The sequence below is a fragment of the Gossypium raimondii genome, chromosome 3 (genome assembly GCF_025698545.1).
Source record: "Gossypium raimondii isolate GPD5lz chromosome 3, ASM2569854v1, whole genome shotgun sequence".
In the NCBI taxonomy this organism is placed as follows: domain Eukaryota; kingdom Viridiplantae; phylum Streptophyta; class Magnoliopsida; order Malvales; family Malvaceae; genus Gossypium; species Gossypium raimondii.
In genome coordinates, this window is record NC_068567.1 from 10,151,407 (window position 1) to 10,168,305 (window position 16,899).

General features: G+C 33.2%; 4 protein-coding genes across 5 annotated transcripts; all 4 read right to left on the reverse strand.

Moving 5' to 3' along the window:
* Positions 1-216: 216 nt before the first annotated feature.
* On the reverse strand, positions 217-7,216 carry LOC105797113 (2-oxoisovalerate dehydrogenase subunit alpha 1, mitochondrial). Its single transcript, XM_012627051.2, has 8 exons — positions 6,798-7,216; positions 1,896-2,036; positions 1,450-1,790; positions 1,254-1,353; positions 1,059-1,170; positions 838-977; positions 582-767; positions 217-505 (listed from the first exon to the last, which is right to left on the reverse strand). The coding sequence occupies exons 1-8, from the start codon at positions 7,044-7,046 to the stop codon at positions 335-337; spliced, it is 1,440 nt and encodes a 479-aa protein (XP_012482505.1). The 5' UTR covers positions 7,047-7,216; the 3' UTR covers positions 217-334.
* A 1,283-nt stretch (positions 7,217-8,499) lies between these two features.
* LOC105797112 (pentatricopeptide repeat-containing protein At1g43980, mitochondrial) lies at positions 8,500-10,780 on the reverse strand. The gene has a single exon (XM_012627050.2). The coding sequence runs from the start codon at positions 10,685-10,687 to the stop codon at positions 8,768-8,770; it is 1,920 nt and encodes a 639-aa protein (XP_012482504.1). The 5' UTR covers positions 10,688-10,780; the 3' UTR covers positions 8,500-8,767.
* Positions 10,781-10,923: 143 nt separating this feature from the next.
* Positions 10,924-14,029, reverse strand: LOC105797111 (putative pentatricopeptide repeat-containing protein At1g77010, mitochondrial). Its single transcript, XM_012627048.2, has 2 exons — positions 11,601-14,029; positions 10,924-11,504 (listed from the first exon to the last, which is right to left on the reverse strand). Exon 1 carries the CDS (start codon positions 13,759-13,761, stop codon positions 11,728-11,730), a length of 2,034 nt encoding a protein of 677 aa, XP_012482502.1. The 5' UTR covers positions 13,762-14,029; the 3' UTR covers positions 10,924-11,504; positions 11,601-11,727.
* A 210-nt stretch (positions 14,030-14,239) lies between these two features.
* Positions 14,240-15,709, reverse strand: LOC105797115 (uncharacterized). Of its 2 annotated transcripts, none has more exons than XM_052628102.1 (2): positions 14,692-15,709; positions 14,240-14,544 (listed from the first exon to the last, which is right to left on the reverse strand). In XM_052628102.1, exons 1-2 carry the CDS (start codon positions 15,621-15,623, stop codon positions 14,436-14,438), a joined length of 1,041 nt encoding a protein of 346 aa, XP_052484062.1. In that variant the 5' UTR covers positions 15,624-15,709; the 3' UTR covers positions 14,240-14,435. The 2 variants fall into 2 exon arrangements, with proteins under 2 accessions (XP_052484062.1, XP_012482506.2); XM_012627052.2 differs by having other exon boundaries at positions 14,240-14,520; positions 14,692-15,695.
* Between the last annotated feature and the right edge of the window lie 1,190 nt (positions 15,710-16,899).

Consider the following 16,899-nt stretch of genomic DNA (forward strand, 5'->3'; position numbering starts at 1 on the left):
CATAATGCCTGTTTCAAATACTTGACTAACTAACTAAGGGTGGGTTTGGATGGGCGATTGAGTGCAATGTGTTTAGCCTACTTTTTTGTCTCACGCTACAATATTGTTACAGTATCTAATCTCACCGCCACGGCTGTTTTTACACTAACCGCAGGTAAACGCACCGCCCATGCAAACTCACCCTAATCTACTAATACAAATTAAAAGACAATAAAGTAAGAAAAATATAAATCCTTAAGAAAATAATAATCCAGTATTCATATTTTCTTTATTTTAATTCTAAACAGGGTAGATAGTTATGTTATGAGTCTAAACAGCTAACGTTTTCATTAATCTAGTGGAGAGAAACATCAGAGGGGAAATCGTGTGGATATTTATTGACAGTTTGTCTGAGTAGTTTCTCTTGCTCGACAAGGTTAGATGGAGGAAGATCGTAAACATCCGTGAACAACTCCGTAAGCGGTGGTTTCTCCGTTCCCTCCGCCACTTGAATCGCTTTCAATAGCTGCATTGAAAAAATTGCTCAAATTATTTACATTTGCATACACGATTTTCTTCTCAACATATATATATATACTTGCCTGTTTCTTTATGCTACTTCGGAGATCAGCTTCATCTCTTTCACTCCACCAACCATTGAGTTCAACCCATTTTCTAAATTTATTTACCGGGTCTCGATCCGTTTTCCAGTGCTCGATTTCATTGAGAGAACGATATTTGGTCGAATCGTCGGATGTGGAATGGTGTCCAACTCTATATGCAAGAGACTGCGACATTTATTAAAAATTTATTATTTGGTACATTGACGGACATTCATTTAACCAGATATGAAGTTACCTCAACTAGGACCGGTCGTTGCTCATTTATAGCCATACTACGAGCCGCACGAATGGCGCGATAAACAGCAAGTGCATCAGTACCGTCGACTCGAATGCTTGGGATTCCATAAGCTTGGCCCTTAACAACAACACCGTCGCCTGCCAAAACAGGACCGATTTCGTTTTGTCAAGTCTACGGTTCAAGTAATGTTTATGCGAAAACAATTGATGAAAACATACTTCGAAATTGATCTGATGTTGGTGTACTAATGGCCCAGCCATTGTTGCGACAAACAAAAATAACCGGGGCTTCCATCACTGCTGCAAAGTTCAAACCAGCATGAAAATCTCCCTGAAGAAAAAAGGGCGCAGTCCATAATTAATAACAATTGTGAGAAAATGATAAAAAACAACATAAGGATCAAGCCTTAAAACCTCGCTGGTACCGCCATCACCGATAAAGGCGACAACGCAAGCGTCTTTCTTATCCATCTTAAGAGAGTATGCCATGCCTGCAGCTTGAGGAAGCTGAGTTCTGTCAACCACAAATCCAACCAAACACTCAGACATGAAAACCAATGGTGGAAATTTCATTGTATCGATTCGTAGTTCGAAAACCGAGCAATCTTACGCAATCGGGGATGAAACAGTGACGAAGTTGTGCTTGCTTGAACCGTAATGAACCGGCATCTGCCTACCTTTCCCACCATCATCCTTGTTCCCAAAGCATTGGTTGACAAATTCTTGCAATGTGAAACCACGCCACAGAAGAGCTCCTGGTTCCCGATACTGAGGCAAGATAATATCATCTTTGGTAAGTGCAGCAGCGGATGATATGGTAGCCGCTTCTTCACCAAATGATGTCATATAGAACGATATTCGCCCTTGCCTTTGTGCTTCATACATGAAAGTATCCATAATTTGCAGACAAACCATGTCACTGTACATTTTCACTGCCAATTCTTTGTTAACCTATCCATTTCATTTTCACATCAATTTCATAAATATTGAATTTGTCAGAAATCTTGAACGCAATTATAGTAAGTGTACTAAACATATCGTGTTAATTGGGTCTACCTTTTCAAAATCACTACCATCTTTGATTAGCTCTCCATCATCACCAAGAACTCGATAGCAAGGTATTCTTTTATCATAAGACCCTGAAATGAATTTCATTTCTGAAGTATATGCAACTTTTCCTCCTGGAAAATCTAAATCCTGCCCAAGTTTAAGATAATAAGAATTGTTTAAAGTAAATAAAAAAAACTCTTAAACAATAATTCAATAATCATGCACTGTCGAATTTTGGGATTAAATTTTGGAAGGCTTACTGAAATTTTAAAAAGTTTTAGGAGTCTAATTAGAATTTTTTTGAAAAAAATTAGGGGCTTGATTAAAATTTTTTGAGATTAATGAAATTTTTCTAAAATTTTAAGAGAGTTTAATTAAAATTTTAAAAAAATGAAAAAATATAATAAAAAATGAAAAATTTTTGAGGCATAGTTAAAAAAATTTTAAAATTTCCAAAAAAAGAAAAATCAATATTTTTCAAAATTTTGGGGGCGAGTCCCCGGTAAGGATTTGCCTCAGTGTGTAAGGCATTACCAAACTTTTGCAATTCATGGAGTGTATAATTTTTTTTTTAATTAACTAGCATCTTATTTGGATTGAAACAATTATCGAAAAACTAAATTTCTTTTTAAATGTATTATTTCATATATTTTTATAAAAAACCGTAATTTATTAAGGTCTTGGTAATTTTAGTATACGTGCAACTTTACATTTATAAATCTAGATTAAAACTGTTTATAGGTCAAGTTGAACTAGGTTTGTGTTTATCATAGGCAATGTATTAATGCTATTTATAGTTGCCTAAGTGGTTGGTCCAAAATAAGTATATTAAATTTTGTCAAAATTTGTTCATATTAAAAATGGTTTATTCAAACATATTTAAGCTTTCTTATATTATTTTTATTTTAACATATATAGTAATGATATATATTTTTCTTTTATTAAACTAAATATACACAACTTAACATATTTTTAATATTTACATTATAGTATAGTATATTTAATTTTCTTATGATATAAATTACATAATATATAAAACAAAATATATATATATATCATAAACTTGAAAGCGGACAAGACCAAGCTCAGATCGGACTTTGAATAATTAAACTTAAGTTTGACTCATATTTTAAAAAGTTTGTTTTTTAAAATGTTTTTTATACCTTATAAATTTTGAATGACTTTTGAGCTGATCAAATAAATGATGCGTCACCAAATCTAATCTAAATTATATAAATTTATATTGATGATATGGCATTCTCAATCACATGGATTTATATAAAAACATATACTTTTCTTGGTTTCTCCCCCATTTTCTAGTAAAACCTTGGTCTCTCTCCTCTCTGCATTAAAAATTACCAAAACCATAAATTATCCAAATCCAAAATGTAATGGTTATCTATAGTTTCAACATCAATCGTCACTATTAATGAGCACTGCTTGACCGCATCCGATCAACTCCAAAAATCAACATAATGCTCTCCTCACCTCTTCTTCCCGCTCATCGTAATTGATTTATCAAAACCTTTTTATGAAAACTTCAATTTTTCGGCCCTGACACTTCACTGCCACACAGTATTACTAAATCTACATATCAAACTCTGGTCTTGGATATAGATAAACTCACTTCAACCAATACTCAAGTCGAGACGGATGGATATAGTTCGCATGTTGAGAAGGCTGCGACTGTAGGGTAGGTCTGCATGCAGATGCAGCACCTAATTTTAATCCTAATCCTAAACTAGGGTGGGCTCACAAGGAGGGTTTTGTTCCTATATGTAGAGAGGAAAATGTCCCAGAAAAGAAATTCTCTTGCGTGGTGGAAGTAATAATGCCTCCAAACGGAATAATTGCGAATCAAGAAGGGATGAAGTTGGTTTTAATACGAAAAATTCCAAAAAGTGACATGGCTTGGATCCGTTATTATGCAGTATGGTCCATTTTTAGCCTATGGTATAGGGCAGCTACTAATTTGGCCATACCTGCTGTTTCTAGCTCCAATCTGGTTCATTTTTTCTGACTGATGTATTAGTGTGGACACGCTACCATACACTACCCCTTCCTTTTGGTGTATCTAAAATTCTATATATATATTATTATTTAATCTCTTGATTAAGTCAATTGGATACCAATTCGGTTAAAAAATTATAAAAATATTTTTTTAAAATAATTCGAGAATGTTTTTTATTTTAAAAAATTAATAAAAATTTACATATGTTGGGATTTGAACCCACATCATCAATTGTATTAATTAAAATTTAATTTATCACTCAATTAAAGTTTTATTTTGATATTTTTTATACATTTTAATTTTATTATGCACACTTTATTACCTCCATCAATTGTGTATCTATACATTTAATTGACTGAGTTGGTGTCACGAGTCATATTAATAATGTATTTGACTGTGTTGGTGTCACAAGTTGACTCTATCGGCTCAAGATTGATGACAACAGAAGATAAACAATTTAATCGAATTTTTTCCATTTTAATATGCTACATATTCCATACGTGGTTATTATTGATTGATTTCTTCAAATAATATATTTTATTATTTATTATATCTTATTTTGAAACACAAATCTATATTCTAAATGTATGGTTTTCATATACACGTGAGATATAATTTCTAGTATTAGTTAATTACTTTTCATCCACTAAACAGGAAACAAAAGTTTGTATATCTTACAGTTATTTTATTTCACTAAAATATTTTTAAATAATAATTTTAAAAATAAATAATTTTATTTTGGAAAAAAATAAAGAAGTTTTTCTAATTGAATGGTTTTACTAAATGGGATTGTTTTAGATTTTTTTTTTAAAATTAAGTTTTGATTTGATTTACTCAATTGAATCATGACATCAAATTCATACCAAATTTAATAAAAATTTTATATAAAGTTATAGGTATAGACGAAGGAATTCTAAAAATTAAGTTAGCATCAAATTCAACTTTTAATATATATATATATATATATATATATATATATATATATATATATATATATATAATGTAGGGCCAACTCTGAGGGTTGTTTTGAGGTGTAACCGCTTAGCGCTCAAAAATAAAAAGGGTCCAAAAATGTTTATTTCATTAATAAAAAAATACTCAAAAGATAAAAATATCTTTAAAATAATATTTATTTTAGATAAAAAGATTCTTAAATATTATTTGTTCTTTGGTATAAATAATAGATTTTAGTAGGATAATTATCCTGGCCAATATTAATGGTGTAAAAACTCAAGTAGATCTAAACTAATGCCAAATATCTTTTTAATTATTATTTTATTATACTCTAAAAACAAACGACATCAATCTAGACAGAATTTTTTACTCCAGTAGCAATATATAAAATAATTATCTTTTTTAATAAATTCACAATTAAATTGAGGTTGGATTAATTCATCATATAGTTAAGTAAAATTCTTAAATAATAATAGTATGAATAGATATTTTTTCTTACTTGAATATAAAAAATATTTTTTTGATGCATTAAAATAAAAATTATGATTTATTGTGATAAGCATCACGCCATATCCACTTATAATTGGTTTTTTTTTGTATATTTGAATCCTTATACTTTTGTATATTCATGTTTTAAAATTTAGGTTCAATTGTTAACTCCGTCCAATTTTTGTAATAAGTTCACTTATATGATATTTTAAAATAAAAAGATACTCAATTAATTGTCATGTATAACATTACACATTAGACCAAAATTGTGCGTAATTTTGAATTTTGTCCTTTTATTAGTAGTAACTAATTTTAAAATAAAAATAGAGAATGATTTTTGGAAAACATTGATGTTGATGTTATCATTAATGATTTTGCATCTCAAAATGCTCGAGAACCCATTTTATGATTTTTGTGTTTTTGTAGTTGATGACATAAGAGTAGATTGAATGAAAATGTTTTTTTTGTTAGAAAACATATTATTTGCTTAATGTCATAAAATGTATTATTTTAATGAAATTACTAGTATATCATTTTATTTTATTATATTACATTTCATAAATTTTTAAAAGGGTCTGATTTATTATTTTACCTAGGATCCAAAAATATCAAGAACGAGTCGATTTTAACAACAACATTTTGTCATCATTATCCTTGAAAAGGATATAAGTAGAGGTAGTTGACGTAGCTGAAAGTATAATGCAAATTTTAGAAAAACTTAAAAATTATATTATTTTATCTATTCTTTATTAATTTTATATTTTAATGTCTATTATCTAATGTTATGTATTTAAATTTTAATGTATAAATTACATTATAAAAATTAAGATTAAAACATGTTATAAGTCATTGTATTCTTTGTAAATTTAAAATTTAGTTGTACTTTTATTTCTAATATTTTAGTCTCTTTACTAAATATTTAGGTCCAATTGTTAACACTAATAAGATTATTTTGTTAAATTCGGTTCATTACACCATTATTTTTTAGTTATATTGCTATCGATGAGTGTTTCTTTTATTTTAAAATGTTACACCTGGCTTAAGGTAGAAATGTTTTTAGGGAGCCGAGATTAACTTTTAATTTTAAGACAGTAAAATATAATTTCACCATTTGAATAGCCTATATCTTTATAATTTTAAAGGATTAAATCAAAATTTTATCATTTTGAGGGACAAAGTATAATTCTCCAACCAAAAAAATAAAAAAATAAAATTGAGTTGAGTTAAATATATTTATTAATCATACGTAACAATAAAATTACATTGGTTAATTCTCCAACCAAAAAATCAATTCTATACATTATAAAATCATATTCGGAAAATCTAATGAATGGATGAGACAGTTAAGGATGTGTTGAAAATTTAATGGTTTGTTGAATGACTTTGGTAGTTCTCTTGTTGGGATTAATAAAAGTATGAGTTTGGGCATAAAAATAAAAATAGTAAGTAGGTACCTGATCACCGTCGTCGTCTTCGACTTGTTTTTGAGGTAGGGAGGATTTGAAACGCTGAACCAAGAAAAGGGAAGCCATAGTATTAACGCATGGCCATGAGCGTGGGACTAAAGCTGAAGCAACTCCAGGTTGTACGGGATATCTCCACCACCCTCCTTTCATTGCACCTGCTTTGCCCCTCAGTTCCACCTTTGAAAGTGCCTTGATATGATGAACCATGCCACTTGATCTTCTTCCCCAGCTCGCCATACTAATTCCAACAAGCTCTTCTTTTTCTTTATTTTCTGTATTAATTTTATATGTTTAAGGGCTAATCTGAAAGAAGAATGGTGGTTAGAGAGAGATGGATAAATTCAGAAATGAGTGAAAGCAAAATTTTGTGTAATGTAGACCTCCATAAAAATACAATACCAACACCACATGTTTAAATACAAGTAAATTAAATATATGATGACTGATTAAAGGTGATCATGTAAATTTAGTTTAACACGTTTATATTTATACAAAATTACAAGGGATTTTCCATTTTTCTGAATTAACTCACAATTAATAAGGTAGCTAGTTGTTTGGGGGACTAGTGTGATAGTTGTCATTGATAGAGAAGGTTACCTAATTAACTCTTTTTGGTCCTTTGTTATTGCATAATTAATTAACTAGTTATAGTCTCAACACAATTTGGGGTTATGTTTGTGGAAGGGGTAATTTCAATTTATAGATTTTGGCCAAACAAATCCTTACATTCCTCCTTTCATTGTCCCAATATTTCTTTACAGCTACACATGATTAGTAGCAATCTATGACTATTTTAATTCATACTGAATGCTAACAAGTTTAGTTTTACTTTAATTATTAAAACAGCACACAGGATTTCAAGTTTGAAGAAAAAAAAATAACACCTCTAACTTCAAGGATTATGGGATATCATAAGTTGATTTTAACCTATTTAATCAACACATTCAATCAAGTTGGTTCTAATTAACTATACTTATCTTGGTTCAATCAATTCTAAACTACTATGGGCTACAGTACCTAAGCTTCTATATTGTCACACAGCTTAGATTAGGTAATGACGATCTTGGAATGAAAATTGGCTTAACTTTCCCCACCGCCGTACCGGCAGCCGACCTGATTGCTTTACGAGGCACACACATCAACTAACAAATTCAAGACTCAAATAAATGAGAGAATTCCATATACCAACTTAATTTTCATAATATGACTGAGTTCTCATTATTTTTATGTCATCATTTTAATAATTCTTTTTCAGAGCTTGCAAACAGATTCATTAAAACATTGGATTGTTTTTGGCTAGACCCATTTTTAGCATTGGGATTATTGATCATTAAATGTAAACAAATCAATTGATAACTAATCAAATCCTTTAAATATAGACATGGATGAAAAGAGAGTTGTTTAGCAATTTGTTTCCAAGATAAAGGCACCATCATGGGAATACTAAAAGAAAGAGAATCCAAATGCAAGAAGTGAATCAAACATGAAGGAGATAGAAAGGGAATCCAAATGGGCTCCGCCATTGTTGGGGTTTTCAAGCTGAATTGAAGTTGAACAGTCATCTCATTCATATCATTTTCCATCCCCCAAAACCAACGGTTCATCATCATCCACCTGCCATTCTAGATTCTACACTCTTGGCTCTTCAAAACAAAAACTTGATTTTCACCACCTTATTAAGACAAATATGTTTTAATCTTCTGACAGCAACTCATCATCTAAATGGCCAACACAGGCTCAAAAGAAACACATCATCGCACATCCTATGAACTAAACAATTAGATGGTATGATTATTCCTTGTATAATAGCTATTCATCACCTTGTATCAAAAGTTCAAAGCAAAAACATATACAAATCCTTCAATGGGTTAAAAGCATGAAACAACCATAATCATACAAAGGGTGCTTCTTTAACCTGTAAATTGAAGAACAATAGAGACAGCCTTCGGTTATCCAATTTACCCCTCAGCACCCTCTATCTCAAGCTCTACATGAATACTGCTATTTTCTTCCAATTCCCAAGTTAATAGTTCCAATATTAAATATATGTCTTTTCCTCCCTCGTGCTGTAACCGATCTGCTTCGAACATGAATACATGGTTTTTTGTTCCAATCCAACTGCATCCGACGGTTTTCTTCAACCTCTGCTTCATGGCCTTCTTCACTCGAATTATACCTTCCCATTTACCACTCATCTCGTATGCACGATTCAACACCGAATAGGGTAAAGATGACTGTGGTTTCTGTTCTATCATCTTCTTGGCTATTGTTTCGGTGATGTTCAGGTTGGTGTAAGTCGTAGTAGAAAGTGCTAGTGATTTCCAAACTAAAAAGCTAGGTTCAAAAGGCATTGTTTCTAAAGTATCAAATGCTTCTTTGAATTTACCAGCATGGCAGAGCATATCAATTACACATGCATAGTGCTCATCACGAGGTGTAACTCCGAATTCTTCCTCCATTGAAGAAAAGATACTCATTCCTACATCAACAAAACCGCCACACCTGCAAGCCAATAGAATTCCAGAAAGTGTTATTCGATCCCGTGCCAGACCTTCTCTGAGTAGTTCTTTAAATAGTTCCAATGTCTCAACAGCTCTGCCGTTGTGAGCCAAACCAATAATTAAAGTATTCCAAGATATTATATCTTTTACATGCATTTCAGAGAAAACCTGCATTGCTGAGTCAATTAATCCAATATTAGTATACATATCAACAAGTGAAGTGGCGACAATTAATTCCGACGAAAAACCGGATTTTACCACCAAAGAATGGATTTGAGGTCCTTGCTCAACTGAAAGAAAATTTATACAGCTTAGAATACTACTTAGAGTGAACTCAGTAGGCCTACAATCCTCCCTAAAAGCAAGCAAAAAAAGTAAGAAAACATCATCCTGTAAGCCATGCCTAGCATAGCCTGAGATCATAGAATTGCAAACCAGAGAATCCCAACGTTGCACTTCTTCAAAATGCTTAACCGAGTCCTTCAATACATTGCATTTCGAGAAAAGGTCAATAATGGCACTCGAAACAATGGGATTCGAGATGAACCCCATCTTGATACATAGAGCAAATATTTGGTTACCCTTATCCAAATTTCTCAAATTAGTACAAACAGCAATCGCATTGGACAATGTATATTCATCTGGGGAATAACCAGACGCTCTCATTTGATCAAACTGTTCCAATGCCAAGTCTTCATGACCTGACTTACAACAACCCGAAATTAATGAATTCCAAGACACAACATCCACCTCTTCCATACTTAACAACACACCAAAAGCATACTGTACCAATCCAAGCTTACCATACATATCAATCAACGAATTGCCGATCACTAAATTGGACAAACAAACACCACTCGTAATCATGTTACAATGAATTTCCTTCCCTTGTCTAGCACAAGACACTAATGTTGTCAGAATTGAAAACGTGAACTTACTTGGTCTAACACCAAAGTTCTGCATTTGCTTAAACACTTCCAATCCATGATCCCAAAATCCCAACAACCCACAACCCGAAATCATCGAGTTCCAACTAACAACATCTTTCTCGGGCATTTCGTCAAACAATGAACATGCTTTCTTAAAATGACCAAACTTTAACAACCCATTCAACCAAATGTTCCAAGATATGATATTTTTGTCGTTTATCTCCTCAAACACTTTGGAAACATCATGAAAAGAGCCAAATTTGAGATAAAGGTCCACAAAGCGATTACCCAGAAAAGTTGTGCCACTGAATCCGAATTTAATCAACTGAGCATGGATAGTTTGGGCAAACTTAATGGAGTTTAAGGATAAACAATGGTTTATAAGGTTGTTGTAATGTGAAAGTGTGGGTTTCTGAGACCAATAAATTGGTTTTAGGAAAGGGCGCATGCATGGAGCAAATGTTTCTTTATACGAAGCAAGCTTCGAAGTGTTACAAAAGAAGCTGAGAAACTGATAAATGTTACTGTTATTTTTATTTTATTTTTATTTTTTCCCCGAAAATTTTAATATTCTTATTATGAATTCTTTATAATGCCACATGTTTTTTTTAGTTAAAATATGTTGCTAGTCCCTATACTTAAAAAGTTAGAAATTAAGTCCTCAAAGTATTTTGATTTAAAATCTATGTCCAATTATTAAATTAGTAAGCATTTTTATCAAAATTTGTCAATTTGAGATGTTGATTAAGCTGCTCTTGTGTGACTTATCTTATGATTAATGGAAAATAAACATTTTAAGTTGACAAATTTTAACAGAAACTACCAACCGTAATAATGATTGGACTAGAATTTTTAAATTGAAAAAGTAGGAGAATTGAATTTTTAACTTTTAAAGTATAAGGACTAAATCTCAACTTCTATAGAGGTAGATTAGGGTTTGTAGCCACCTTGCTGCAGGACAGCCAATTCAGTCCAAACTAGTAGCTTGGCCCAATCTCTGTTCTGGAACAAAATGAACCAAGAGTTTTAGTTTGGTCATCCAGGCAGAGATGAAGGGAACTAACCTCTGAAACTCTATTCTAACAGGCACCATTGGTGACAAATCATGTTAAAATCTGCATCTGTGAAGTTAACACTCAGATATCTTCATTACTTTCTTTTTTTATCTTCACTTAGAGGAAAAATGGATTCCCAAAAAGAGCTTTCTTTAATCCAATTGTATATCATGGAGGACTAGAGATTATCTGGACGAGGGATGCAGCATTCTGCAGTGAAACCAAAGTGATAAACCAGCTCATTGCAATGAGATAAAAATCAAAGCAATTACAATCAAAGCTTAAGTAACCTGTCAGAACACATACCTACAAGCAAGTCAAGTACAATGTCACAGAAAAACCTTTTATCTCTCCCTGGAACTTGATGAGTGAAGCAAGTATAAGAAGCTAGCCCGACACAACCTTTGCCAGTTGCCACTACGAAGGTGCTTGTTCAACTGTCAGCCCAACTGAAACCAGGATTCTTCTGAATTTGCTTTTCTCTCATTATCTTTCTAACAATAGCTGACGTTTCCCATTCACCAGAGGTTGCAAATAAGCTTGATAACTGTACGTAAGCACTGGAGTTTCCAGGATCGAGCTCGATAATCCGCTCTGCCACCTCCTTTCCAAGAGTTTTGTCTCCATGCGCAACACAGCCTCTCAAAACAGATAACCACAAACTTGCATCCGCCTTAAAAGGCATTTCCCCTATGAGATCCATTGCTTCCTCAAGGCAACCAACACGGGCAAAAAGATCAACCATGCAAGAGTAGTGCTCTATCCCCGGATCATAATGATAGTCCCTTTTCATTGAGTTAAACCACTTTCGTCCCTCCTCTAGAAGTCCACAATGATCACAGGCAGACAGGACTGCTATAAATGTTACGTCAGTTGGCGCTACACCAGCATTTATCATTTCATTGAACAACAACAATGCTTCAAACCCATGACCATTAGTAGCATAACCCATCAGCATGGAATTCCAAGAGATTTCATCTGATTTTGTCATTGTGTCAAATATTTTTCGCCCATATTCAACTAAACCACATTTGCAGTAGAAATCAACAAGGGAGGTAGATATTATTTGATCAGATTCAAGTCCAATGTGAGTAGCTTTAGCAAATACTTGATCACCAAGTTCAATACTGGAGATGCTAGCACAGGCACTGATGGCACTAGCCAAAGTAAACTTGTCGATTCTCAGGTTTAATTTATTCATCTTGAAGAATAGATCTAATGCCTCAACTGGACAACCATTTTGACTCAGACCTACTATCATTGAATTCCATGATATCAGGCTTTTATTTGGCATTGTCATGAAAATCTGCTTTGCATCTTCAATTCTTCCACAGCTGGAATACACAGTGATCATACAGTTAAGCAAGATTGTATCATAGGCTTCAAGCTCACTAAACAACTTGCAAGCATCATTAGGCTTTCCAAACTTGGAGTAAGAATCAATCAGAGTGCTGGCTACGATAACATCAGAGACCGCACCAACTTTATGAGCATGACCATGCATCTGTTTGACATGTTCCAAAATGTATAAACTACTGCAGGCCCTCAGAATAACTGCAATCGAAGAAAAGTCTTCCCGAACCCCTTTTTCCCGCATCTTATTAAAAAGAGCTAATGCTTTAATTTCCTCATTGTTCAAAACATGTCCTGAGATCAAAGAATTCCATAAAACAACAGATGGATCACTTTTTCTATCAAATATTCTTCTTGCATCAGTCATTCTGCCACAGGTTGCATAACCAGAAATTAATGCAGACAAAGAAAAATCATCCGGTTCTGTCATCAAATTCAAAACACGACTTGCACCATCCAAGTCACCACATTTCCCATATAAGTTTATCAGAGAACTGCACAACACTGGATCAAGCTCTATTCCCGCAACCACCATATGTGCATGAATCTGCTTCCCATATTCTATAGCTCCCAAATCAACGCATGCCCCAATAACAGTTGCCAACACAAATGCATCACCCAAAGATCCCGATTCTTTAAACAGCTCAATAGCCTTTTTTGCTTCCCCATTCCGAGCGTAACCATGAATCATCGAATAGCAAGCAAACCCATTTTTCTTAGGCATGTCATCAAACAAAGCCCCTGCAACTTCTAACTCGCCCGCTTTGGCAAACCCGGAAATGACTAAGTTCCAGGAGAAATCATTTTTATGCGGCATCAACTGGAACAACTCCAATGACTTCTCTTTATTTCCAGATTTCATGTACCCTTCAATTAGTGTATTCCAAGAAAAACAATTTCTCTGCGGCATTTCATCAAACAGTTTCCAAGTCTCAGCCATTGTACCGCACCGCGCATACATTTGGAGGAGGCGATTTCCTACTGTAAGAGTGGAACCGAGGATACCCTTTTTGAGGAAAAAGAGGTGGAGCTGTTTTCCTAGGAGAATGGAGTTGCGGGTTGTACAAGATTGAAGCAAACGACCATAATATTGGTGATCAAGCTCCATGGTCATGGGAACTAGCTATTTGGTCTTTGGTAGATGATTTTATCAATGTGTTACGGTCATCACACAAAGAAAAAGACCATAAATTGTGCTTTACGAAACTGTAAAAACTATTATATATAACTTCTTGGTTGAGAATGTAAATGGATGTTAATGCTTATTGCCCAAAGGTTCAACATTCAGCTTGAATCACTTACTCTTTTAGATTATTGGCCAAAGCTTCATGTGTTTATATATTGAAGTTCGAATATGCATAAGCCACAATTGCATCAAGAAATTCCATTAGCAATACCTTTTTGAAGTCATATATATATTTTTTATAAATTTTATTCATGTATTTGGAGAATTTTCAAAAAAAATCATATTTTCATCTGAGAATGTGTGAGACACCAATTTGGTATGAAACTTCATTGGTACTGCTGTTTTAATCATTTTCTTTTTGTTGTTGTGCTCATTGCTAGCAAACCTCATAATTAAATGCAGCATCTTGGGGAAGCAAAATCATTGATTCATCTTCAATTTAAAGGGAAAGAAAGAAAACACTTTAATTAGCATCTCTGAATATTATACAGTCTTAGCTGCATTTCTCTGCAGTAACAAATCTCCTGTATGAACTGAACCCTAAACATTTAACATTATTTGAAAAAAATAATTACATGTTGAACGCCATTTTAAAAAACGGCTCAACTCTGAGGATTGGCCTCTTTTGACCGCAATGCTTTGGTTTTTTTAGGGAAGATAAAAGCCAAGCAACCACTTCTCCTATGCCTGCATTGCACAAAAAAGAACAATCTGCTTGTGACATAGGAATCTGCCTGTGAGCAACGGAGGCCAGTGACACATACAGAGATTATTGATTCCTAGATCTTCCCCTAATGTTTAACAAATTTAATATGCAAACTTAGGATCATTTGAATTGAGCAATAAGTTGTAACATACCTGCGGCTGGTAGTGCTGATGCTCCGGTAGCTTCTGCCGCTGCCACTGCTGCTGCTACGGATGCTTTTGGTGCTGCCACTCTTTATAGTTGATCCGCTGCTGTCGCTCTCGCTCGACCCCGATCTCTTCTTCCACCAATCTTTATCTACAGTCTTACCAGATGCATCTGCTACAGTCGGCTTTGGAGAAACTTTTGAATTACCATTCGTGTTAGGATCATTCTTCTTACTCGTATTCTTCTTCATCTTCTTCTTTTTCTTAGACCCTAACGAAACTGGAAACACCATTTTTAGAAGAAACCCTCCATTATCTACTAAGCTCCCACTCCTACTAAGTTGCTGTTTCTGACTGTTCTGCTTCTCGTTCTTGTACTTGCGTTCATCGATCGAATTTGAACCTCTCCCTTGGGCGAAACTCTCCTGCTTCGGTTCCACAACAACGACAGGCTGATGTTCCACGAGATCTTTCAACGAAAGCTCGTAACAAGACTCGGGCATTTTACTAACCATTTCCATAAGCTCCTTTTGGCCTCTAGCTATGGCTTGAGCTCTCGACGATGGCGATAGACACCGGTAATTAACGTTGTTTTCATGTTGAGGACTGGATTTCCATAAAGGAGGACTGGAAATTCCGGACTCATCGTCCGCCATCAATGTTTCAGCTTCGAACCTCCCTTCCAAGGTGTTCCAACTGCTGTAATTTGCGTAGTTTTGAGCAGTTTTTTGCACTTTGGGACCGTAGTTCATGGCACGATCATAACTGTCATTACAATCACTGAATCCTCCAGTTAAGTGATCCGACAAACTGACATAAGATTTGGGCAGTTCTTTGGTAGGATCAAACATGTTTGGTTGGTAAGAAAATTGGGTGAAAGGAGAAGGAAGAGGCAGGGGAGCAATTGAAGATGGTTTAAAAGGTGGGCGTGGAGCCATTATCTTTCACCGACCCTTTGGAGTCACTTTGTGATTTTCTAAACAAAACTTGGTTTTAATGGTGACGATTACCGAGATTATAAAGTAAGATATGTTACGTTATCTTAATTTTTCTTTTAATAAAATGAAATTATGAAGAAAATCCCATGGATTTGGCTCTAATGGGGGAGTTTTGGCTGATTAAAGTCAAGAAATTCTAGAGGGACATCCCTTTCTTATTTTTTGGGTGATTTGATTTTGGATTTTGTTTTGTTTTATTTTAGTTTTTACGTGGATTTAAAAAAAGAACCCTTGTCTCCCCTTGCTTTTAATGCTTTGACTTTTTACCTCTCTCTCATGGGAACGTATTTAACAAGTTCACTATTTTCTTAATAGAATAATATTTATTTGAATAATTAAATTTCGATTATAAATTATTTAATGTGGCACCTGTCTTTTAAAATATGTTTTATTATAATATAGGTGCTTTCATAAAATACTTAATGTGGCATCAGTCAATGAAAATCGATACGTAGAATTTTTTAAATCATTAAGTTCACATGGATAATATAATATTATTTGAAAAATTAAATAAAATTTAGATTAAATTAAAAAATAACTAAACATATAGCTAATAAAATAAATAAATACTATTATTATTATTTTAGCTTTCACATAATGTTGTATTATCCATTTGGACTTGATGATTTAGAAAATAATTCTACAAGTGAATTTTTATTGCTGTTTAGTAATTTCTTGATGTTGTTAACACTTGGTATCATAATAAAACACATTTAATAGTTCAAGTATCACAGTGAATACTTTTAAAGTGCAAGTACTACATTGTACATTTTATGAAAGTACAGGTAACAAATGTGACATCACCCTTATAATTACTATGGCTTAAGTTATTATTTGACTTTTAAATTATATCTTTTTATTTTGGTATTTAAACATTTTTTGGGATATGTTGTGGTTCTTAAACTATTATTTTCATCTCATTTTATTTCAAAATTATCCGCATCCAGAAGAATATGTGACATGTCATGCTCTTATTGACAACTTATTTTAAGGTAAATCGAACAAAATTATAATTTAAGTACCAAGGGAAATAAGCTTTAAGTATCAAAGTAAAATAAATGAGTATAGATTAAGTGCTAAATCATTTCTTAACTAAATTATTATGATGGGTGGTATTAAATCTGGATTCAAATTATAACGATCCGTTTTCAACAATGTCGGAATAGTCGATGTTGTGCGAATTTAATAAATCGAATTACTAAATAACTTATAATGG

Bases quoted from the DNA above. Each gene is read 5' to 3' on its own strand.
- LOC105797111 (XM_012627048.2), bottom strand. From the start codon at position 13,761: ATGACCATGGAGCTTGATCACCAATATTATGGTCGTTTGCTTCAATCT.
- LOC105797115 (XM_052628102.1), bottom strand. From the start codon at position 15,623: ATGGCTCCACGCCCACCTTTTAAACCATCTTCAATTGCTCCCCTGCCT. The intron at 14,545-14,691 runs GTATGTTACAAC...TGTCACAAGCAG, and splicing joins ATCAGCACTACCAGCCGCAG to ATTGTTCTTTTTTGTGCAAT.
- LOC105797112 (XM_012627050.2), bottom strand. From the start codon at position 10,687: ATGCGCCCTTTCCTAAAACCAATTTATTGGTCTCAGAAACCCACACTT.
- LOC105797113 (XM_012627051.2), bottom strand. From the start codon at position 7,046: ATGGCGAGCTGGGGAAGAAGATCAAGTGGCATGGTTCATCATATCAAG. The intron at 1,171-1,253 runs GTTTTAAGGCTT...TTTTTTCTTCAG, and splicing joins GTGATGGCGGTACCAGCGAG to GGAGATTTTCATGCTGGTTT. The intron at 506-581 runs GCAAGTATATAT...TTTTCAATGCAG, and splicing joins GAAGTAGCATAAAGAAACAG to CTATTGAAAGCGATTCAAGT.